This window comes from Bombina bombina, chromosome 7 (genome assembly GCF_027579735.1).
Source record: "Bombina bombina isolate aBomBom1 chromosome 7, aBomBom1.pri, whole genome shotgun sequence".
Classification (NCBI taxonomy): domain Eukaryota; kingdom Metazoa; phylum Chordata; class Amphibia; order Anura; family Bombinatoridae; genus Bombina; species Bombina bombina.
In genome coordinates, this window is record NC_069505.1 from 303,268,379 (window position 1) to 303,294,926 (window position 26,548).

A 26,548-nucleotide genomic window follows, 5' to 3' on the forward strand; every position below is an offset into this window, starting at 1 on the left:
CTACAAAATGTCATTTTTATATTTATCTTTCTTTCTGTTTGTAACACTGTTGGTTGGCTTTAAAGGCAAAATATATTTCTGTCCCTCTCATTATTCTGGTCAGCACCTAAACTTCATATATAGGGGTTATATTCCTTTAAAGGGACAGTCTAGTATAAATTAAACTTTAATTATTCAGATAGGACTTTTAATTTGAATCAACTTTCCAATTTACTTTTATCATCAAATTTGCTTTTTTCTCTTGGTATTCTTAGCTTAAACTAAACATAGGTAGGCTCATATGCTAATTTATAAGCCTTTGAGGGCTGCCTCTTATCACGTGCTTTTTAAATCTCTTTTCAACACAAAGAGACAGAAAGTACACATGGGCCATATAGATAACACTGTGTTCAGGCACAGGGGAGTTATTTAAGATCTAGCACAAAACAATGCTAAATTTAAGACAATAGATAATAAACAGTCACAATCATGTGATCAGGGGGCTGGAAGAAGGTTCCTAGATACAAGGTAATCACAGAGGTAAAAAGTATATTAATATAACTGTGTTGGTTATGCAAAACCGGGAATGGGTAATAAAGGGATTATCTATCTTTTAAAACAATAACAATTCTATGGTAGACTGTCCCTTTAACACTAAATTAATGCTAGATAGAATGATGCATTCAAAGAAAACATTAGTCTGAGAATAACATATAGATGTATTTTTAAAAGTTTCATTAGCTGTTTAAATATTGACAAATTAAGTGTAATGTTTTAGTGTCTATAAAACAATGGGAGCTACCATGTTGTAACTTAGGTTACCTTCTCTGCTGGGGCCAATTAGAGGCAGTTATAAATAGGTCACTACAGTGTGCAGCCAATGGCTGTGTGGAATATAACTGTGTTCTGCACTTCCATTTTTAACAGGAACTGAAAGGCTCATAATTTCAGAGTGGAATTGCAGGGAAAGGGGACAAAATAGATAATGAAAGTATATTGCAGAGTTTCTTTTATATATATGATTTATCATTTTATATTGCCATCTTAAAGTGTTTAATGTCCCTTTAAGCAGAGTTTAATATTCCAGGATATTCCCCTATGTGCAGAATGTATTTTCTAGCGTAGCTACAAGTCAGTTACTGACAATTGCTGCATCTTTGATCGGCAACCAGGTTCAATGCTCTCTTGCTCCCTCACCCTCTTCTACTCTCTCTCACTCTTTTTAGCCTACCTACACCATTAAAGGGATATGAAACACAGTTGTTTCTCTTTTATGATTCAGATAGCGTATACAATTTTAAACAACTTCTATTATCACTTTTTTTCTTTCTATTGGTATCTTTTGTTGAAAAACAGGGACATATGCTAAGGAATCTGGCCCATTTTTGGGGCACTAATATGGCAGCAGTTTTGCAAGAATGGTATCCATTTACAAGAGCACTAGAGGGCAGAACTATTTACTGCCATGTATTGCACCAGGTGCCTACCTAGGTATCTCTTGAACACAGAATATCATGGGAACTTTGAATATAAGTAAATTTGAAGCTTTTTTAAAATGGTATGCTCTGCATCACAAAATAATTTTTTGGGGTTTCATATTCCTTTAAGGCACAGCTGCATATGGTATTGGCAGACAAGGTTATAACTTATTGAAAGGTCACAACTTGCTCCTAATTTATGTATTTTTTGGGGAAAATTCAGCTTTTACTAAATAATTTTCGCACATAATATATTGTACATAACATTTTTATAAAATATAATTAAAGGGATAGGAAAGTCAAAATTAAACTTGCATGATTTTTTAATACACTTTTAAATTCCCTTATAATTTCAAATGTGCTTTGTTCTCTTGGTATCCCTTGTTGAAAAATAATACGCACATATCCTACACTAGTGGGAACTAGCTGCTGGTTGGTGCCTGCACATATTTGTCTCTTGTAATTGGCTAACTAGATGTGTTCAGCTAGCTGCCAGTAGTTCAGCAAATTTGATAATTTAAGTAAATTGGAAAGTTATTTAAAATTGTATGTTCTATCTGAATCATGGAATACAATTTTGGGGTTTCTTGTCCCTTTAAATATTGTCAGTTCACATCTTTCCTTTTGAGACTGTGTGCCCACATATGTAATAATATTCTAAAAATTAAAAGTGATACTAAAAAAGTTACATAAAAATATATATTTTTCTTTTAATTAAAAAAAAAATATATGAACAATTAAAGTTTAATGATTGATATATATAGCATGGATTTAGAAGAAATTTAGCATGGATAAGATCTAGAAGATATATATAGCATGGATTTAGTCATTGGCAATTCTACTGGTCTTCATAGGGGTGCAAACATTCCCAATTTTGCAGAGTGCACCCTTATTTTGCTGAGAAGCAGCGATAACACATTCCCTTCCCTACCAATACCATAATGGCCACTCATCCACCTGAACTTCCCAAATCAGCCCACAGACAACCTACTATTATGCTAACTCACTGTCCTGCCCATTGCCTCTCTTATTGTAGTGCTAGGAGCAGTATGGTGGAAACTCAGGGGTGGGGTTCCAGCAGTCAAAATGAAAAAATCGACTGAACTTCAGTGTGAATATTAAAAACGAAATCTTTATTCCAAAATGTTTAAAAAATAGGATATACAGGCATGGAGCAAAGCAATGCAGACGCATTTCACGCCCTCTACAGACGCTTAATCATAGACTCACTGTATCATCTTTAACACTTCCTTTTATAGGTGACAAAACCTGTTGTTACATTAACTCTTCATGAGCCACCAAGGAGGGTTCCAGCAGATTTGTTTGTGCCATAGGTTCCCCACTCCTGCTCTAAGTCTGTAAAGTTTTACTAAAAGCAGTAAATATATATACTAGGTACCTGCAACACAAAATTATTGGAATGCAGGTGTACACAAAATATAAGCTACATGCAAGAATGAAAAGATGATACCTTATTGTCATAAAGACTGTGAAAATAAAATGTTTACTCCACAAAAAAGGCGCCTGCTTTAAATGTTACAGCTGTGTATGTTCTACAAGAGGTTAAAACTAGTGTGCAGCGTGGGAAACTAACGTAATTAATTACAACAGCATTTTCAGGGTTTTTTTTTTAACGCTGCTTAGGTACGTTTCATGCTAAACTGCCAAACTGCATTCTCTTAAAAGCTGCAGTAAACAGTTACGATGCATCTAATTTTTTGAGTATCCCTATAAATTAGAATCAATCACGCTTTAAACAGTAACATCATCTCTCTATTACCTTGTTAACATGGTAACAGCAACTCTATAGAAATCAACGGTGCTTTCCAATTCTCTTTTTATATGATGCTATAATGCTGCAGCTTTTGTTAGTCCAAGGCAGTGCATAACAAAAAAGCTTAGTAAGAGCCGAGACAGTACTTTTATCCCAAACACTTCCAAAGGTATCTACAGAGCAAAATGCATGCTGTGAATGCTGTGAGCTGAACCAGAATGCCATTCCTTTTAACAGCCGTGAGCATCTTTCTTGCGTTCCCAGAGTGGACAAAATAAAAGAATTATTCAGATGTGGAGATAAAAAAAAAAATCCCAGTAAGGTTTGTTTAATGCAAAACTGCTTCTGTAGCAGGAAAATTTATTTTTGAAATTGAAACTGTCATTTCTTGACATGCTTGTACGTTCATTCAGAAATCTTTTACTTTAGAGGAAGAGTCTAAACCAGTAGTTTTATTATTATTTAATTCTGATTTTACCCCAGTGGATCCCCAAAAACTTGTAGTGAAAGAATCTTTCACACTAGATTTTTGCTTGCTTGTGTTAGTGTTACAGAAATTACTATTCCCTATACATGAAGATACTAGCAGATGTTGAAACTCCAATTTTTTCTTTCTTTCATGATTCAGATAGAGCATACAATTTTAAACAACTTTTTAAATGACTTATATTATCAATTCTGCTTTTTTTCCTCCCAACAATTTCTTTAGGACATTCTAATGCAAAATTTACATATGCTATAGCTTTAATTTCTGCACTAATGAGCATAGATAACTGTATTTAAAGGGACACTGAACCCAAAATTTTTCTTTTGTGATTCAGATAGAGCATGTAATTTTAAGAAATTTTCTAATTTACTCCTATTATCAATTTTTCTTCATTCTCTTGCTATCTTTATTTGAAAAAGAAGGCATCTAAGCTTTTTTTCTTGGTTCAGAACTATGGATAGCTCGTTTATTGGTGGATGAATTTATCCACCAATCAGCAAGGACAACCCAGGTTGTTCACCAGAAATGGGCCGGCATCTAAACTTATTCTTGCATTTCAAATAAAGATACCAAGAGAATAAAGAAAATTTGATAATAGGAGTAAATTAGAAAATTGCTTAAAATTTCATGCTCTATCTAAATCACAAAAGAAAAATTTTGGGTTCAGTGTCCCTTTAACTTCTAAAAAGAGGTTAAAGGGACATGAAACCCAAAAATTCTCTTTCATGATTCAGATAGAGCATACAATTTTAAACAACTTTTTAATTTACTTCTATTATCTAATATGCTTCATTCTTTAGATATCGCTTGTTGACGAAATAGCAATGCACATGGGTGAGCCAATCACACAAAGCATCTATGTGCAGCTACCAATCAGCAGCTACTGAGCCTATCTAGCTATGCTTTTCAATAGAGGATATCAAGCAAATGAGGCAAATTAGATAATTAAAGTGAATTAAAAAGTTGTTTCAAATGGCATGCTCTTTATAAATCATGTAAGTAAATATTTGGGTTTCATGTCCTTGTAAATATATATGTAAACTCATGCTCAAGCATTACAAGTCTAGAGCAGGACAGAGCCAGTCAGCCATTCAGAAGCAGCAGCTGCAGGACCCCACCAATCACTGGCTTTCAGCTCCAAGCCTGACATTGACTATGTGTTTAATGCCTTTTGAGGGGGTAAAACAAATCAATATCTAGGGTAAATATTGTAAAGATTACATTCTCTAACAAATTAGTTTGTGTAATTTTGCATCACAATGCTCCTTTAATCATAAACTTCTAACATAAATGTTTTTTTTAAAGGGTCTTTCTACTGTAAAATTGAAATGCTCTATTTCATTGGTGCAATTTATTTTTGAAACCAGTGACCTTCCTTCTTTAGGATTGTTACTCCTAGCAAGAGTTGCATTCCTGTAAAACAAATTATTGGCTCTCTAGCTGCCTGACAAGTTGTTTAAAGAGACACAAGTCAAAATAAACTAACCCTTTACAATTAACTTCTATTATCAAATTTTGCAGTGTCTTTTTGTAGTCACACTTTTTAGGGAACACGATCCTACTGAGCATGTGCGCAAGCTCACAAGGTACACGTATACTAGTCTGTGATTGGCTGATGTCTGTCACATGATACAGGGGGCTGGAAAATGAAAAATAAAATTGTCAGAAAAAAATCTACTGCTTATTTGTAATTAAAGGGACACGGAACCCAATTTTTTTTTTCATGATTCAGATAGAGCATGACATTTTAAGTAACTTTCTAATTTACTCCTATTATCAATTTTTCTTCGTTCTCTTGCTATCTTTATTTTAAAAGCAGGAATGTAAATCTTAGCAGCCAGCCCATTTTAGGTTCAGCACCATGGATAGCGCTTGCTTATTGGAGGATTACATTTATCCACCAATAAGCAAGCATAACCCAGGTTCTCAAACAAAAATGGGCCGGCTCCTATGCATCGCATTCCTGCTTTTTAAATAAAGATAGCAAGAGAACAAAGACAAATTGATGATAGGAGTAAATTAGAAAGTTGCTTAAAATTGCATGCTCTATCTGAATCATGAAAGAAAAAAAATTGGGTTTTGTGTCCCTTTAATTACAAATAAGCAGTAGATTTTTTTCTGACAATTTTATTTTTCATTTTCCAGCCCCCTGTATTATGCAATTCTACTGCATTGAGTGGTCCTTTAAACCTACAATCTCATGGGAGTGTGGATAAATCACATCTCACTCCTTTTGAAAGTTTTAAACAGGGGCTTTTGGGACAGTTTTCTCCAGTTTAAGCTAATAGAAGTACATTGATTTACAGATTATATGGCCCACAATGATCAAAATCTAGATAAACAGGAACCTTGCCAGCCTGGCATTGCTTGTGCTGTCGCACCCCGAGCTCTTACACAACTAATTTCACAAGAGCATGGGTTGTCAATCATCCTGGTCGATTCAGAACCAGGATGATTTAACTCCAGCCCCCTTGAGGTGCCAGAGAGGCTGAGTAGCAGCGGATTTAAGACCACCACTACTTCACTAGCTTTTCAGCTCTGCTCGACCCCCGAAGCTGCATCGGTATCTTCATAAATAGGGCCCATATAGATTAAAGGGATAGTAAACACAAAAAATGTTATTGTTTAAAAAGATAGCTTCTGCAGACTGCCTCCTTATATCAGGTCTTTTGACAGACTTGCATTTCAGGCAATTAGTGCTGACTCTTAAATAAGTCCATGTGCGTGAGCACAATGTTATTAATATGAAGCACATGAACTAATGCCCTCTGGCTGTGAAAAACTGTCCAATGCATCTAGATAAGAGGCGGTCTTCAACGCCTTAGGAATTAGCATATTAGCCTACCTAGGTTTAGCTTTCAAATAAGAATGCCAGGAGAACAAAGCAAATTTGATGATAAAAGTATATTATGAAGTTGCTTAAAATGACATGCCATATCTGAATCCTGAAAGTTTAATTTGGACTTTACTATCCCTTTAACTTCTAAAAAAATATTAATTTAGTGTACTTTTGTATTTACAGTTTACCATGTTGTCTATAGAGGGTTAGAAGGATTGAGAGGTTGTGGTAGACTTGGCATTCCCCTCAGACATTGGGAGGTTGGTGAGATTAGCGAGCCCAGTAAATAGTGATGGCCTCATGAGTATTTAAAGGTCCACTCAATGCAGTAGAACTACATAATTAACATGTGCAGAATAAAAAGATAAGGCAATAGAACTTACTCTGAATTTCAAATAAGCAGCAGATTTTTTTTCTGAGTTTATTTTTTCTCCCATTTTCCAGCCCCCTGTATCATGTGAAACAAAAAAAGAAAGGGCGCCTCCTAGTGTAGCCAGTATATATAAGGATAAATAGAATGAGATATAGATTTTGTACTCACATGTAGTGAAGGCAAAGATAATGCCTAGATAAGCAGTCTGGAAACTTATCAGTGTCCCAGTTGACTGTGCATTAGAATGCTAGGGCAGCTCCTCTTAGTAGATTTCCAAAATCATCTGAAAAGTAAGAAGATATACAGAGGGCGACTCCTAGTGTGGAATTAGTAAGCAGAGTGTGAACCCACCAGCTTTACCCTTCAGAGATATACTCACAAAGTATAGAGCACACTGTTATCCCTAAGATAACTTGCCTGAGGAAACAGAGTGGTAGCTCTGAGAAACGCGTAGCGAATTCTACTGATTTTTTATTGTACACTGTTATATTTTTATATAAAGTGTTTTTTATATATATCTGGAGTCTCCTGAATTTTTTATCTGAACCTTCTGAATACATTGGACCATCTTTCACCGGAGTGGTATGTGCGCTGGGCCACTTTTAATATACCCAGCTTGCTTCATTAGCACTACAGTGTGCTCTATACTTTGTGAGTATATCTCTGAAGGGTAAAGCTGGTGGGTTCACACTCTGCTTACTAATTCCACACTAGGAGTCGCCCTCTGTATATCTTCTTACCCCTGTATCATGTGACAGACCTCAGCCAATCACAGACTAGTATACGTATACCCTGTGAGTTTGTGCACATGCTTAGTAGGATCTTGTTCCCCTGAAAGTGTGAATATAAAGACTGTTTAAAAATTTGATAATGGAAGTAAATTGTCTTAAAACTGCTGCTCTATCTGAAACATAAAAGTTTGTTTTGACTTAAAGGGACACTCAGGTTAAATTAAATTTCTTCTGTTAAGTGTGATCAGTCCACGGGTCATCATTACTTGTGGGATATTAACTGCTCCCCTACAGGAAGTGCAAGAGGATTCACCCAGCAGAGTTGCTATATAGCTCCTCCCCTCTACGTCACCCCCAGTCATTCTCTTGCACCCAACGACTAGATAGGATGTGTGAGAGGACTATGGTGATATATTTAGTTTTTATATCTTCAATCAAAAGTTTGTTATTTTATAATAGCACCGGAGTGTGTTATTCCTTCTCTGGTAGAATTTGAAGAAGAATCTACCTGAGTTTTTCTATGATTTTAGCCGGAGTAGTTAAGATCATATTGCTGTTTCTCGGCCATCTGAGGAGAGGTAAACTTCAGATCAGGGGACAGCAGGCAGATTAATCTGCAAAGAGGTATGTAGCAGTTTATTATTTTCTGACATGGAATTGATGAGAAAATCCTGCCATACCGTTATAATGTAAACTCAGCCTTGAATGCAGTAGATGTAGCTGATATCAGGCTGTCATGTATGTATATTTTACACTTCAGTTTTCTGGGAAATGGTACTTCTCTGGCTTTTAAACTGTATACATAGACTTAACCTATTTTGCAGGGACTTGCAATAGGTTTTAAATGACAATTAATTATTGAGGTAAAACGTTTTTTTGCTGGCATGTAAAAACGTTTTTTTCTCTGAGGTACTGGGTGAAAAAATGTTTTGGGCACTTTTTTTCCACTTGGCAATAGTTTTGATTTAAATTAGAGCAGTTCACTGATCCCTCTCACTGTTATGTGTGTGGGGGAGGGGCCATTTTTGGCACTTTTACTATGCATCAGAAAAACTCAGTCAGAGGTTCATTTTCTTCCTGCATGATCCGGTTTATCTCTACAGAGTTCAGGGATCTCAAGAGTCTTTTTTGAGGGAAGTAATCATTACAGCAGAGCTGTGCTGATTGTATTGACTGTGATATAAAAAACGTTTATTTGTGTATTTTTTTCTGCTGCCTGGGTTAGTTATCATTTGCTGAGGGGAACAATCCTTTGCTAAAACTGTATATTCTGACAAAGATTGATGCTATAACTTAATTATTTTATCTGTTATAATATTTTCTGTGCTTCTTAAAGGCACAGTTCGTTTTCATATTATTTGTAAATTACTTTGAAAAGTATTTCCAAGTTGCTGTTTATTTGCTAGTGTGTTAAACATGTCTGATTCAGAGCCCAATAGAAATTTATGTACTAAATGTATTGATGCTACTTTAAAAAAAGAGTCAATCTGTACAAATTGAACATATTTCACCAAACAACGAGGGGAGAGTTATGCCGACTAACTCGCCTCACGTGTCAGTACCTGCATCTCCCGCTCAGGAGGTGCGTGATATTGTAGCGCCGAGTGCATCTGGGCGGCCATTACAAATCACATTACAAGATATGGCTACTGTTATGACTGAAGTTTTGGCTAAACTACCAGAACTAAGAGGTAAACGTGATCACTCTGGGAGGAGAACAGAGTGCGCTGATAATGCAAGGGCCATGTCTGATACTGCGTCACAGTTTGCAGAACGTGAAGACGGAGAGCTTCATTCTGTGGGTGACGGTTCTGATCCAAATAAACTGGACTCAGACATTTCAAATTTTAAATTTAAGCTTGAGAACCTCCGTGTGTTACTAGGGGAGGTATTAGCGGCTCTGAATGATTGTAACACAGTTGCAATCCCAGAAAAAATGTGTAGGTTGGATAAATATTTTGCGGTACCGACGAGTACTGACGTTTTTCCTATACCTAAGAGACTTACTGACATTGTTACTAAGGAGTGGGATAGACCCGGTGTGCCTTTCTCACCCCCTCCTATATTCAGAAAAATGTTTCCAATAGACGCCGCCACACGGGACTTATGGCAAATGGTCCCTAAGGTGGAGGGAGCAGTTTCTACTTTAGCTAAGCGTACCACTATCCCAGTGGAGGATAGCTGTGCTTTTTCAGATCCAATGGATAAAAAATTAGAGGGTTACCTTAAGAAAATGTTTGTTCAACAAGGGTTTATATTGCAACCTCTTGCATGTATTGCGCCTGTCACGGCTGCAGCAACATTTTGGTTTGAGTCGCTGGAAGAGACACTTCAATCATCCACACTAGATGACATCACACACAAACTTAAATTCCTTAAGTTAGCTAATTCATTTATTTCAGATGCCGTAGTACATTTAACTAAACTTGCGGCTAAAAATTCAGGATTTGCCATTCAGGCACGCAGAGCTCTGTGGCTAAAATCCTGGTCAGCTGATGTTACGTCTAAATCTAAATTGCTTAATATTCCTTTCAAAGGGCAGACCTTATTCGGGCCCGGCTTGAAAGAGATTATTGATGACATTACAGGAGGTAAAGGTCATGCCCTGCCTCAGGACAAGGCCAAAGCCAAGACTAGACAGTCCAATTTTCGTTCCTTTCGTAATTTCAAAGCAGGAGCAGCATCAACTTCCTCTGCACCAAAACAGGAAGGAGCTGTTGCTCGCTACAGACAAGGCTGGAAACCTAACCAGTCCTGGAACAGGGGCAAACAGGCCAGAAAACCTGCTGCTGCCCCTAAGACAGCATGAATTGAGGGCCCCCGATCCGGGACCGGATCTAGTGGGGGGCAGACTTTCCCTCTTCGCCCAGGCTTGGGCAAGAGATGTTCAGGATCCCTGGGCGTTAGAGATCATATCTCAGGGATACCTTCTGGACTTCAAATCCTCTCCCCCAAGAGGGAGATTTCATCTGTCAAGGTTGTCAACAAATCTAACAAAGAAGGAAGCGTTTCTACGCTGCGTACAAGATCTTTTATTAATGGGAGTGATCCATCCAGTTCCGCGGTTGGAACAAGGACAAGGGTTTTACTCAAATCTGTTTGTAGTTCCCAAAAAAGAGGGAACCTTCAGGCCAATCTTGGATTTAAAGATCCTAAACAAATTCCTAAGAGTTCCATCGTTCAAGATGGAAACTATTCGAACAATTTTGCCCATGATCCAAGAGGGTCAGTACTTGACCACAGTGGATTTAAAGGATGCTTACCTTCACATACCGATTCACAGAAGTCATTACCGGTATCTAAGGTTTGCCTTTTTAGACAGGCATTACCAGTTTGTAGCTCTTCCATTCGGACTGGCTACGGCTCCAAGAATCTTCACAAAGGTTCTGGGCACTCTTCTGGCGGTACTAAGACCGCGAGGAATTTCAGTAGCTCCGTACTTAGACGACATACTGATACAAGCTTCAAGCTTTCAAACTGCCAAATCTCATACAGAGATAGTACTGGCATTTCTAAGGTCGCATGGATGGAAAGTGAACGAAGAGAAAAGTTCTCTCTTTCCACTCACAAGAGTTCCCTTCCTGGGGACTCTGATAGATTCTGTAGAAATGAAGATTTACCTGACAGAGGACAGGTTAACAAAACTTCAAACTGCATGCCGTGTCCTTCATTCCATTCAAGAGACCAGAAATTCTCTTCTATGGTGGCTTTATCGGCCACATCTGTCCAGGGGAATGCCATTCAGCAGGCCAGACTGGTCAATTGTAACAACAGACGCCAGCCTACTAGGTTGGGGCGCTGTCTGGAATTCTCTGAAGGCTCAGGGAATCAGGAGGAGAGTCTTCTTCCAATAAACATTCTGGAATTGAGAGCAGTCCTCAATGCTCTTCTGGCTTGGCCCCAGTTAGCAACTCGGGGGTTCATCAGGTTCCAGTCGGACAACATCACGACTGTAGCTTATATCAACCATCAGGGAGGGACAAGAAGCTCCCTAGCAATGATGGAAGTATCGAAGATAATTCGCTGGGCAGAGTCTCACTCTTGCCACCTGTCTGCAATCCACATCCCGGGAGTGGAGAACTGGGAGGCGGATTTCTTAAGTCGTCAGACTTTTCATCCGGGGGAGTGGGAACTTCATCCAGAGGTCTTTGCCCAAATACTTCCACGTTGGGGCAAACCAGAGATAGATCTCATGGCGTCTCGACAGAACGCCAAGCTTCCGCGCTACGGGTCCAGATCCAGGGATCCGGGAGCGGTCCTGATAGATGCCTTGACAGCACCATGGACCTTCAGGATGGCTTATGTGTTTCCACCTTTCCCGATGCTTCCTCGATTGATTGCCAGAATCAAACAGGAGAAAGCATCAGTGATTCTAATAGCGCCTGCATGGCCACGCAGGACTTGGTATACAGATCTGGTGGACATGTCATTCTGTCCACCTTGGTCGTTACCTCTGAAACAGGACCTTCTGATTCAGGGTCCTTTCAAACATCAAAATCTAACTTCTCTGAAGCTGACTGCTTGGAAATTGAACGCTTGATCTTATCAAAGCGTGGTTTTTCTGAGTCAGTTATTGATACCTTAATACAGGCTAGGAAGCCTGTCACCAGAAAGATTTACCATAAAATATGGCGTAAATACCTATATTGGTGCGAATCCAAAGGTTACTCTTGGAGTAAGGTTAGGATTCCTAGGATATTGTCTTTTCTACAAGAAGGTTTAGAAAAGGGGTTATCCGCTAGTTCCTTAAAGGGACAGATCTCAGCTCTGTCCATTCTGTTACACAAGCGTCTGTCAGAAGTTCCAGACGTTCAGGCTTTTTGTCAGGCTTTGGCCAGGATTAAACCTGTGTTTAAAGCTGTGGCTCCACCATGGAGTTTAAACCTTGTTCTTAACGTTTTACAGGGTGTTCCGTTTGAACCCCTTCATTCCATTGATATAAAGTTGTTATCTTGGAAAGTTCTATTTTTAATGGCTATTTCCTCGGCTCGAAGAGTCTCTGAGTTATCAGCCTTACATTGTGATTCTCCTTATTTGATTTTTCACTCGGATAAGGTAGTTCTGCGTACTAAGCCTGGGTTCTTACCTAAGGTAGTCACTAACAGGAATATCAATCAGGAGATTGTTGTTCCATCCTTGTGCCCAAATCCTTCTTCGAGGAAGGAACGTCTTTTGCACAATCTGGATGTAGTTCGTGCCCTTAAATTTTATTTACAGGCAACTAAAGATTTTCGACAAACGTCTTCCCTGTTTGTCGTTTACTCTGGTCAGAGGAGAGGTCAAAAAGCTTCTGCTACCTCTCTCTCTTTTTGGCTTCGTAGCATAATTCGTTTAGCTTATGAGACTGCTGGACAGCAGCCTCCTGAAAGAATTACAGCTCATTCCACTAGAGCTGTGGCTTCCACTTGGGCCTTTAAGAATGAGGCCTCTGTTGAACAGATTTGCAAGGCTGCAACTTGGTCTTCGCTTCATACTTTTTTCAAATTTTACAAATTTGACACTTTTGCTTCCTCGGAGGCTATTTTTGGGAGAAAGGTTCTTCAGGCAGTGGTTCCTTCTGTATAAAGAGCCTGCCTATCCCTCCCGTCATCCGTGTACTTTTGATTTGGTATTGGTATCCCACAAGTAATGATGACCCGTGGACTGATCACACTTAACAGAAGAAAACATAATTTATGCTTACCTGATAAATTCCTTTCTTCTGTAGTGTGATCAGTCCACGGCCCGCCCTGTTTTTTAAGGCAGGTAAATATTTTTTAAATTATACTCCAGTCACCACTACACCCTTGGCTTCTCCTTTCTCGTTGGTCCTTGGTCGAATGACTGGAGGTGACGTAGAGGGGAGGAGCTATATAGCAACTCTGCTGGGTGAATCCTCTTGCACTTCCTGTAGGGGAGCAGTTAATATCCCACAAGTAATGATGACCCGTGGACTGATCACACTACAGAAGAAAGGAATTTATCAGGTAAGCATAAATTATGTTTTTCATGATTCAGATGCAGCATGTCATTTTAAACAACTTTCCAATTTACTTCCATTAAAAAAAATGTGCACAGTCTTTTATATTTACAATTTTTGAGTCACCAGATCCTACTGAGCATGTGCAAGAATTCAGACTATACGTATATGCATTTGTGATTGGCTGGTTGCTATCACATGGTACAAGGGGAGTGGAAATATACATAACTTTTAAATTTGTTATAAAAAATCTACTACTCATTTGAAGTTCAGACTAAGTGCTATTGCATTGTCTTGTTATCTTGCATTTGTTGATTATGCAAATCTAATGTGTTGACTGGTCCTTTAAGTGTCCCTTTAATGGTCTTTGGGAAAGTGTGTTTATCTCAGTTAGTGCTTTGTTCTGTTGCATTTCACAGTTGTTTTTTTGTTCTCTGACCAGTGACACCCCTGCTCCTTTAGATGAACAAAAGTCAGAATTTTGAACAGATGTTCATCTTGACATTTGTTCTTTCATTCAAATGTTTCTGTAGAACAAATGTAAATATTAAATATCGATTTTTAACATTTGAATATGAAATGTAACACATAACTATGACATTTTAGCGTTATGATATTAAAAGTAACATTAAAGAGTGACAGTCTCGTAATCTTTCCATTGAAAGGGACTTTCTGGTGCAATTATATATGTGATGAGGTTTATTATTGTGTGTTTACTGGTATTTAAATCTTTTACTCCTGCAAAAGGGGTTTAAAAACATGGTTAAACTCCCTCTAAAGAGCCAAAATGCATTACCTTTCCTGAGGAAGACATTTCTGGTGGGCTAATCTGGACTAGCGTAGGCACCAATCACCTGCCGTGCCCTGCTAAGGGATGGCTTGGCAGCGCAACTGTTGCATTTTGTGAGGTTAAAGGGACAGTAAAGTCAAAATTAAAGGAGATTCAGACAGAGCATGCATTTTCAAACAGCTTTCCAGATCACATATATTATCTATTTTGCTTCATTCTCTTGGTATCCTTTGTTGAAAAACATATGTAAGTATGCTTGGGAGCAGCAATGCACTACAAGGATCAAGCTGGTGATTGGTGGCTTCACACATATGCGACTTGCCATTGGCTCTCCCGATGTGTTCAGGTAGCTCCCAGTAATGCATAGCTGCTCCTTTAAAGGGACAGTATACACTCATTTTCATATAACTACATGTAATAGACACTACTATAAAGAATAATATGCACAGATACTGATATAAAAATCCAGTATAAAACTGTTTAAAAACTTACTTAGAAGCTGTCAGTTTGGCTCTGTTGCAAAGGTAGCTGGAAAGCCCACTGCAAGTGGCAAATAAGACACTCCCCCCCCCCTCCCCCTTCTTTTGCATATGAAAAGACCCTTTACACAAACAGGAGCAAGCTGGAGTAGGTAGTCGAGCGTATTCACATAAAACTTTGGGGCTTGGTTAGGAGTCTGAAAATCAGAGCAATGTTATTTAAAAATAAGCAAAACTATACATTAATTTAAAAAAAAAACTTTATGGGCTATATAAATAGATCATCTACAAAACATTTATGCAAAGAAAAAATGAGTGTATAATGTCCCTTTAACAAAGGATACCAAAAGAATGTAGTAATTTTAAAAATAGAAGTAACCTGGAAGTTTGTTTAAAATTGAATGCTCTGTTTGAAGCATGAATGGAAAATTTGGGGTTTCATGTCCCTTTAATGGGATACTAAATCACAATTTTTTCTTTAATTATTTGGATAGAGCATGTAATTTTAAAGGACCAGTCAACACATTAGATTTGCATAATCAACAAATGCAAGATAACAAGACAATGCAATAGCACTTAGTCTGAACTTCAAATGAATAGTAGATTTTTTTTATAACAAATTTCAAAGTTATGTATATTTCCACTCCCCTTGTACCTTGTGATAGCAATCAGCCAATCACAAATGCATATACGTATAGTCTGTGAATTCTTGCACATGCTCAGTAGGAGCTGGTGACTCAAAAATTGTAAATATAAAAGACTGTGCACATTTTTTTTAATGGAAGTAAATTGGAAAGTTGTTTAAAATTACATGCTGTATCTGAATCATGAAAATGTAATTTAACCTGAGTGTCCCTTTAAGCAACTTTCTAATTTACTATCATCAATTTTTCTTTGTTCGCTTGCTATCTTTATTTAAAAAGCAGGAATGTAACCCTTGCCTATTGGTTGGCTGAATGTGGTCACCAATAGGCAAGCACTATCCATGGTGCTGAACCTAAAATCGACTGGCTCCTAAGCTTTACATTCTTGCTTTTTAAATAAAAATAGCTAGAAAATCAAGAAAAATTGATAATAGGAGTAAATTAGAAAGTTGCTTAAAATTGCATGCTCTATCTGAATCATGAAAGAAAAAAAATTGGGTTTAGTGTCCCTTTAAGCACAATCTCACCAGCAAACATATGTGCAATAATAACATACTCAAACACATTTAGAATATTTTGTTAATGTATTAAAATACCCCTTTCAAATACGTTCTGCTGGAATGGAGTTTGGTACCAAATCAAAAGAAAGAGTTTGACTCATTAACACAGCATATTTTAGTCTTTCGCATAAAAAAAAGCCAATTGTATCAAAAGCGAACAGGTCGTTTGCTAGAGCTTTTTCATTTCTAATATTAGATAATGTCAATAAAATGACACTTTCCTTCACAGTTTCAAAGGCCAGGCGGTGTTTACGCATTTCGGTATTTTGCATGACAAAGGCCACTCAGCAGTGAAAAGTAATTGCTATTTGTAAAGGCAGCCCTGTAAATATGATTTACGCACAACATTTTTTCTTCTTTTGTTATCATAGCTGTACTGTATGATCAGCCCTATTCCCCTGTGGGGTTATTCATGTGCTCTCCTATAATGGGAAATTTGGCAGATCTCATCTCCTGAGTGCATCCTTTTGCCCACCGTGAGTCGGAGATCATGTTTTTTTCTTGTTTACAGATGACAGTGTTATTATTCTCGTTAGGAACGTTCCCCTTTATCACATTGTTGTGTTGAGCGAGTCTTTTTCCTATCCGTTTGTGTTTCCTGGCAGAGCTTTTCTTTCCTTATTGACAGTTTGTAAAAATATGCATTAATTTGGAGTTTAAAGCATGTATCATGGTGTCTTTTAGCTGTGTTTGCTTGAAGTTGATTAATGATACAACCTCACTTGGGGTCATCCTCTTGAGAATTGGCGCACAGGTTCTGCATGTTAATAGAGAAGCACAGCGCACATTAGGCAGAATTATCCCAGCTTCCATGTCCTGACAAATCATGTTTTTTCGCTTTAGAGATTCTCATTTCATTTCTGTATCTGACTCTTATTTTCTTGTGTCACAAGTAACACTTAATATTTATTTCAATTGAAACACATTTGATTGTGCCTTTTCTAGGAATGTCTTCCTAATAACTGCAAATTCTCAAATTACAATATACATTGCTTTGTAATAGCTCAAGAAATAAGCGCTTCTCTGTTTAAAACGCTAGTAGATGTGACTTAAATAATCAGCCTAAAATTTTCCTAGAAAGCAAATGTCACGTAGTTTAAGTATACTGACAACTATGTCCTTTTGATGTCCTACATTAAAAGGGATATTAAACACTATAAAAACTCTAGACGGAATGTTGTATTTAAAAGCAAAGATTAGCCTGAAAATAGGGTCACTAACTTTTCTGGAACCCCCCAAAAAAAACTGCAATATTAGTTAGCATAAATTTGCATACATAATTATACAGTGTATATTAGAAAACTAAAAGTGCTGTGACTGATTTTAAATTTATAATTGATTTTTAATTAAATTCCAACACACAGACAAAGTCATCATGACAGCATCTTTTTTTCTATATTTAAAGGGACAGTATACTATAATATTGTTTTTCCCTTAAAGGGACACTAAACCCAACATTTTTTTTCATGATTCAGGTAGAGAATACAATTTTAAAGAACATTCTAATTTGCTTCATTCTTTAGATATCCTTTGCTGAAGAAATAACAATGCACATGGGTGAGCCAATCACACGAGGCATCTGTGTGCAGCTACCAATCAGCAGCTACTAAGCCTATCTAGATATGCTTTTCAGCAAAGTATATCAAGAGAATGAAGCAAAATAGATAATAGAAGTAAATTAGAAAGTTGTTAAAAATTACATGCTCTTTCTAAATCATGAAGAAAAAAAAAATTGTGTTTCATGTCCCTTTAATGTGTTTACAATTATAAGGGTACAAAATGTATGAGATTTGCTTTTTAAGGTTTATTTGTGTATATGAAATAGCTAATTTTGTGTTTTGAAGCCACAACCTAATAAAATGGGTTGAGCTTGTTGGTATAATCAGATCTCATTACTTTATCACATTGTGTACACATACCTGCTTCTTTATCTTATATCTGTCCATAAACCAATCACCAATACTTGGAGAGAACAATGGAAAATTAAAATTTTATTACCTTATCGCTTCTATACCCCACTGGGAGTGTAATTTCTTCTACTTACTGTGTTAATACAGCTTGGCCTTGAGGCCAAAAACTTTCAGGATGGGTGGGGATACCACAGGCTAAATCAACTATTTCAAATGCCAATATAAGGGTAATGGAAATACTTGTAAACAATTCAATACACTACAGCAGGTAAAGTGGATAACTGGGAACAAATTAAAGGGGAGAATTTTTTTTGTAAACTGTCCCTTTAATCTTTATTTTCAACTTTGAACTGAACCTTAATCATACCGGCTATGACAAACCTACTTGACAATAATGCACAGTTGTATAGTTTTTTTTGTTTTTATTATATTAGTTGTAAAAATAACAACAACACAAAAATAAATATAAAGTTTGTGTCCAAAAATCAATGGGTGCTGTCATGTTGAAACCTAGGTTTCCTTCTTTGCTGAAGCAAATTGGTTATGAAACCTATAACTAAGCTATTCCTTTATAAAGTTCTTTGATTAAAAGGACAGTAAAGTCAAAATTATACTTAAATGATTTGGAAAGATCATGTAATTTAAAATTTGTACAAATTGCTTCTATTATCAAATTAGTTTTGTTTTCTTGTAATACTTTGTTGAAGAGTAAACCTAGGTGGGCTCATAGGGATTCAGGAGTGTGCCCATATCTTTAGCACTCTATGGCAGCAGTATTTGTAACTTTTTATAACATTTTTAAAAACAATGTTGCAAATACTACTTCCATAGATTTCTAAAGACACGTGCACTCTCCTGAAGTCCTATGAGCCCACCTAGATTTACTCTTCAACAAATAATACCTATAGAACAATACAACTTTTATAATAGAAGTAAATTGGAAAGTTGTTTAAAATTGCCCGCTCCATCTAGACCATGAAAGTTTAATTTTCACTTTACTGCCCCTTTAATATTTCTTTTTTTTTTCTGTTGAAATACCATAATTTACATCACTGTGAATTGCTGGTTTAAAATCTAAAGAAATAAAACAACAAATATTTGAAGGGACACAAACATCAAAATTAAAGGGACAGTCTACACCAGAATTGTTATTGTTTAAAAAGATAGATAATCCTTTAATTCCCCATTCCCCAGTTTTACATCATCAACACATATTATTAATACACTTTTTACCTCTGTGATTACCTTGTAACAGTGCTGACTCCTAGGTAACTCCACGGGTGTGAGTACAATGTTATCTATAGGGCACATATGAACTAACCCCCTCTAGTTGTGAAAAAGTAAAAAATAAGCATATGAGCCTACCTAGGTTTAGCTTTAGACTAAGAATACCAAGAGAACAAAGCAAAATTGATGATAAAAGTAAATTGGAAAGTTGTTTAAAATGACATGCTCTCTCTGAATCATGAATGTTTATTTTTTATTAGACTTTCCCTTTAAACTTGCAATTCCTAATTTTCCTCGTTCTATTGGTATGCTTTGTTGAAAAGCATACCTAGGTAGCCTCAGGAGCAGCAATACACTGTTAGAAGCTAGCTGTTTATTGCATATATTTGCCACTTCTCATTGGTTTACCTGACCTGTTTAGCTACCTCCCAGTAGTTCACCATCAAAGAATTGCAAGGCAACAAAGCAAATTTGATAATAGAAGTAATTGTACAATTGTTTAAAATTGTATGTTCTATTGAAATCATAAAAACAAAAATCTTGGATTTCTTATACCTTTTAACACTTTAACAGATCTTTGTATTCTTTAATTAGACATCACGTTCATGTTAAAGAAGAGCCACTGGACCCAGATGATAACGACGGCCCTTTATCACTAGTCACAGCCAACCACAGTCCAGATTTTGACCATGACCGAGATTATGAAGATGATCCTGGAAATGACATGGAATAAAAACAAAACAAAACGTGTCTCATATCATTATCCTGAGAATGAAGACAGTCTGATATGCTGGGATCGTCCTTCGTTAATGTACAGTCTACATGGATCCCAGAATATGTTGACAACTGTTAACTCTTAGTGCCATCAAGTAACCCATTTGGGAGTATTTTCGATTTTTCTACTTTTTTGTTGGAAAAAAAAAAACAAACAAGAAAAAAAAAAAAAAAAAAAAAAAAAAGGAATTTGTACTCTGTGCATTAAATGGACTTGTTTGGTACTCGGATTTTCCTCTCTTACAGTCAACATCAGTGTTGTATATTTGCTAAACAGATTTCACTTCTTCATGCAAAACAGAACTTTAGACAGCAGTTTTTTCTGAAATGAACACTTTGGACAATATAAGCATGTGGCGTCGAAACTGCAGGTCACCCCATCGCCTAGATTTTAAGGATTCAAATGGACAACGTATTTGCACAGTACTGCATGTTATATTGATTATCACTGCCTTCAAATCAATTCTTTTGCTTCCATTTTGGGATGGGGGATGACCTTTTTATATACATATAAATATATGTATGGAACAGATAGGAGGCAGAGTAATTATCCCAATATTCTTAATGTATTGCTTTGTTTTATTTCTTGTACCACAGTTTCAGTTCTGACCTCAGGCCTATGCTACAGGCCCAATGCCTCTTTTGAGGCTAGTAAGTTTTCTGTACCTTGTGATGAATGTTAACTGTTTTTATTATTGGAGCCGAATGTCATTCACTTGTTTGTACTTCTGTCATTCATTCCAGATTCTTTAATTTGACCACCCTATATGTTTAGATGAAAACACAATCATTCCATTCATTTTTATTTATATATATTATATATATTTTTTTTATGTTTTTCTTTACAAAACTACCCTTTATAATGACTTGGACGTCTGTCAAACCATGTCATAGCATATGAATAAGAATGAATGACAACCATAGGAAAATTATATAATGTGAAGACAGTTCATTCTGGTGTTTCAACTCTGGCAGTTACAAAATAGGAGGAAAATTGCCATTTATGATTACACCACCAGCACAATGGCATTTTGCAATGCGCAGTTTCCACTTCTGCATTAAAACGTTGTGGTTTTCAAAAGCTGCAAGGTCTACTTTCACCAAATTATATTTCTGCGCTGTCTCGCCGCTATCATCTTTTAAATTTGCGGCAAATTTGTTGGCGTTAGCCTTGTTACTGCCAATAGGATAGCCTGTATTTTTCAGTGCAAATTAATACAATTGTCTAAAAGTTGATCATCAAACTGGTAACATTTACATGTGGAATGGTATGGATGTAATGTTTGTGTATATAAATCTATATATGCTGCATAAATAGGAGGTAAGATGCTGTGTAAAACCCAATCTGATATAGCTTACAATGAAAGTAAACAATGCATGGTCTCTCTGAGTTAACATTTTCCTTTGTAGTCCCAACTTATAAAGGTTTTTGAGAGCAGTCCTGCACAAGCCATTTATACCAAGACCATTAAAATATATACAGATCAAACACTTACCCAGTACAATACAATACGTTTTTGTTTTGGCAAAACTGTACAGTAACTTAATACTGTGGGGACTTTTAAAAAAGAAACAAAATTGATATTTTCTTTTGTAATTGATTTTTTTTTCAACTTTAAATAAGAAAAACAATCACGTTGTATAATATATTCGGTAGAACCCAAACTGTCCCAATGCAATAGAACATTTTAGCATTTTAAGCCTCAGTTTGTAAACTTGATAAAAACTTTACATTTTGAGACAAGGGTTTTAGTAGCTTTGATGTTTTGACTTTGTTACGACTGCAATATAAGTTGCTTTAGGACTGCACTTTTAAAGCATGGCAATTTTTATTATTGTCCTTATTTATGAAATGCCAGCTTAATCTGTAAGATATATATTTTTTTGTTTTACTATATAAGCACTGCAAACAACTGTCATTAAATTTGCAAACACATGAACCTCCAACCATTTTCTCATTTATCTACTTAACGTAGAAAATTATTTTTTTCTTTGAAAATTACAATTCAATTAGAATCTTAACCCCTGGAAAATCCTGCATTTTTTTTTGGCAGTTTAAATAATATTCACAAAAATTGTGGGTATTTTATTCCTATTTTCTATTTCCTTTAAAATTACCAAAGATTTAACATAAAGGTAAATTATGTTCTTTGTTATATGCTTTATATTACAAGGCCAAATATCCTCTTATTGTTGAACAAAGGGGGCACACAAACTTAGATGGAAAGTGCTAATGACATTGAAGATCAAAACTTGTTATTAGGACCTTTTCCCAGTTATAGATGAACATAGACCATAGACCTCAAAACCAAAGTTTATTTTAGTTGTAAGGGTCTTTTTTTTTTTCTCTCCAGAGAGATTAAGCCACAAAGACAAATATAATGAATATTATAAATATAATTTGAATTGTGTAGGAATTCCAGTTTCTCTGGAAATAAATGTAAGAAGTACTATTTTTTTCTGGTGGAGAACGTAAAAATAATTAAAGAGAGGTTTTCCAAGATTTAAAAAAATAAATAAAAAAAAATAGAGGCATTTATCTGTTAAACAGACAACCTTTTTTTTTAAAAAAAAATAATAATTAATTTAAGCTTAATTAATCAGTCTTGTCGGAATTATTTTAAAAATGATGTATTAGATAAGTCACATTAGAAAATATTACAAATCTAAAGGTTTAAACATGTTGCCATTTTTAAGATATTTAGATAAAAAATATCATGAGTTCTCTGCTATACTTACTCTGACCTTTTCATGGAAGTACAGTAGTTTCTAAAAATGGATCATGTAACTTTGAATACCCCCTTGAAAATAGAATAATATCATTGAGGTTTTTTTTGTGAGGTTTCTAATTAATTTAACCTTTTAATATAAATAAAAAGTTATCTTTGCAAATAAATCATCTGTATGCCAATTCAGCAAAACCCAAACTTTTTTTTTTATTATTATTTGTCAAATTTAAGACATTTTAATAAAGAAAAAAACCCAATAAAATAGCTAACAAAACACTGCACAGTCATTTTGGTATTATGAGCAGAGAAGAAACATACATTATTCAAAAAAAGAAACATACAACCTCTCTCTAGTAGGTACTTTTAGTCCAGTTTTCTATTATAAAGGTAATCACTGGTCATTTCTTCAACTTTTTTTAAAAAAAATTAATATTTTAGTGCAGGCAGATTTGAATTTTTCAGACTTAAATCAGCAACAAGCAGTTTTTTTTTCTGGCTAGTTCATAATTTAAATGGGGGATGCAAAATTGAAAAATCTGTTCATTATTAGCATGTTTAGCTAGACATGAATAAATACAGATGCATGAGTAACCATTAGTGAGCAAACCTCAGCTCATCCCTTTAATAAATACTTATGAACGCAGATACATTTCACTAAGTTGCACTTAATTGTATGTCTTGCATGCTTCGTCTTAAAATTGTAGCCATCTTTTTTTAAATATTGAAAAAAGTAAAAGAATTAATTTCTTTAAGTATCATGCAAGTGTCTAACCCTTGTAAAAGAACAAAATAACTAACAAATCTCAGGATTTTAGCATCCAATTTTTGAGATTTATATATATATATATATATATATATATATATATATATATATATATATATATATATATATATATATAAAATAAACATTTTTTTTAATTCAAATTCCATTAACTGTTGCCCGTAATTTGTAACATTGATATTGTATATAATTTTCCAATATGTCTGTAAGCATTTTGGGGGGCTGGGAAATATTTTTATTTTTTATTACCCTTTGTACTTTATTTTAATTTTTTTTTTTTAATAATATTCCTTGCAAGGAATAAATGCATACTTGTTTGTTAAACCCGATTTGCTTTATTGTGCAACTGCTTTATACTCGCTTTGGAAAAAACTACTGTATGTACCAGAATTGCAGAATATGCTGCATATGTATTTTATTTGTCATCTTTGCTTTAAAATATAGGATGACCTTTGCTGACAATGTGGGAGGAAATCCCTGACCATTTTGCTTCAAATTGTAACATAGTTGACCGATTATTATTTTTTTTTCTATCATTGATTGAAGCATTTTGTACAGTTTTTGTGTTTTTTGCTGGTTTTTGATACTTTTCAGCCCTTTTACGTTATTTTACCACTGCCTTTTCTGGCTGTCTTAAAAAAAAAGGTTCATACATTTAAAGACAAAAAAATGGTTTTAAAAGTGTTTTCTCCTGCAGTAAGTATTTTGCATGACGAAATCTGGGATTACACTTTCAAAGTTTATCAGTAAAGTCTTGATTAAAGTACGAGGAGTGTAAAACTAGTAAACTTTTGTATAAACTACTTTACAAGGTGCCAAGATGTAAAGATAAATTTGTTACATGTTTTTTTTTTTTTCTCAAAGAAAAGCGTACATTATCAGAGTAGAACCATGTATCAGGTAAATCGCTGTCAGGAATGAGTAAATGCCTTCTCTTTTTTTGTACAATGTAAAAATTGTACTAAACTTTGGAATTCTGCATTTTACTAGCAGTAAGAGGAAGCATCAAGGCTTATGTTGCACTAAATTATGGGGGGGGGGGGAGAATATTGTACAACTGTGCCGTAAATCTGGTAACCACAGATATATATATACACACACACACACACATATATATATATATATATATATATATATATATATATATATATATATATATATATGTATATATATATGTGTATATATATATATAAATCATTTTTTATTTTCTATTTGTCATTTGTAGAAAAAAAAACTCATTGGCCAAAAGTTTAATCAAACGGTTTACAATTTCTTCATCATTTTAATTGTTTAATATTCCTGGCTCACTCCCCCCACCCCATTGTACCAGTCTGTTTTTATAATTTTTGCTTAGTGGAATGGCATTAAGCAGTTGTTTTATGGTTTGACAAACCAGATTTTCAAGGCTTGCAATATTATCCCGACCTAAGTACACAAACTTGCATTAGCCCATAAGCCTTGATGACAATGGTACAATCCCGACTGTTAGTATGATGCTTCATGTGTATGTGCTGTCAGTAACGAGATAGTTTGTTTTGAAAAGGCATAAAAAGGAACTCATTCCTCACATCAAGTTTAATTCCATCATTCCATGTCTGTTGATACAGACAATAAAATGTTGTGTGGTCAGTAATGATTACTGACATTATAGCATTCTCAAATGCAATAAAATGCTGGTTGTTCACACTGGTTTATGTTGTCCCGTCTTTTTGATGTCCTAGAAACTGTGTCCTACTCTCTTTGTCTCTGTACAGCTCTTTTGCCAGCTAAGAGTAGTCCTACTCAACCCAAAACAGGTCCATCAAAATGTGTGGCTAAAAACAAATATGTTGATAATAAATAAAACTGTGCTCCTATAATGCGCTATTAGCCAATGCACATGAAATAGAATGCTCATCATTTCTATTAAGAATCAATACACTTAATGGTTCCTTACTCTGGTTCATTATTGTTATTTTAAAATTCAAAAGCTATTACAATAGGTGTGGCACAAAAAAAAACAACGTTTTATTTCAAATAAAGTTATTTATTCCTGTGCCCTTAAGCTTGTCGGTATTCTCATTTATGTCAATGCAACACTTGAGGACTTCATGTGTATAGGTGGGAAAATAAATTTCAGGTTGTAAGCAAAACTATCATTAGATACATTCTGATGCTAAAAAATATACAATTAATATAAACCTAACATATTTTTTCATTACTGACCCCCACAAATGTGCTTATTTGACTATCAGGTGTATTTGTATACAAGTAACATTGCCTTAAAGGGATACTAAACTCAAATTTTTTTTTTCGAGATGAGCACACATTTTTCCCAATTTACGTTTCAGGTAATGCTCAATAAAAATCTCTGATGCCCCTTTTGACTCAAAGTTTACATCTTTTCATTTTTATAGACAAGAAAAAAAATTGTACGATATAAAATCATACAATAGGGTGCGCTATATTGATATACTATTGTGTGCAAAAAAATATATATATGTGGAGTGGATCGTGCAAAATAGTATAAAAAATCATTCAAAAAAGTATATAGGATGTCCTTTTTACAAGAGTGTACCTAAGGAACTGTATAGTTCAGAAAAAATAGATAAGTGACTTTACATAAACAATGACGTGTATTTCACAAAAACTTCAACTTCTAAAAAATGAACGATATAAGTCAAGTGATACAATGTTATTTCTATTGAAAATAGATAAAATAAAGTTAGGTGGAATAAAATCAAAAAATATAAAAAACAATACAAACGATTTCACATATAGTGCAGAGTCATTGATAGATAGATGCAATTGATGAAATCAATAATTCTGGAAGGCTGCTCCACTCCAAACCGGTGGTAAGTCGGTAGAACTGGAAAATAGAGAGCAGAGAGAGAGAGCGCCTGATAGTGTAATATCGTCAAGGTCAAAACAAGGTACAGGTATAAAAAAATCTCTGCCAAATGGATACTCACAAAGAGCTTGGCACTCGCAAGTAGTGCATGTAGGCGGGCTGACCTTTATACTACTGTATAAAGGTCAGCCCGCCTACATGCAC

At 35.4% G+C, this 26,548-nt stretch overlaps 1 protein-coding gene across 13 annotated transcripts in view; it reads left to right on the forward strand.

Moving 5' to 3' along the window:
- FOXP1 (forkhead box P1) overlaps positions 1-25,203 on the forward strand; it is a 946,651-nt gene extending 921,448 nt beyond the window's left edge. For 10 of the 13 annotated variants that reach the window (XM_053720890.1, XM_053720894.1, XM_053720895.1 and 7 more), the window contains one exon: positions 19,804-25,203. In XM_053720890.1, coding sequence (XP_053576865.1) covers positions 19,804-19,963 — 160 coding nt within the window. In that variant the 3' untranslated portion in view covers positions 19,964-25,203. The remainder of the gene's footprint in view (positions 1-19,803) is intronic. The other 3 variants (XM_053720897.1, XM_053720898.1, XM_053720899.1) reach the window with 1 other exon arrangement.
- The last annotated feature ends 1,345 nt before the right edge of the window (positions 25,204-26,548 follow it).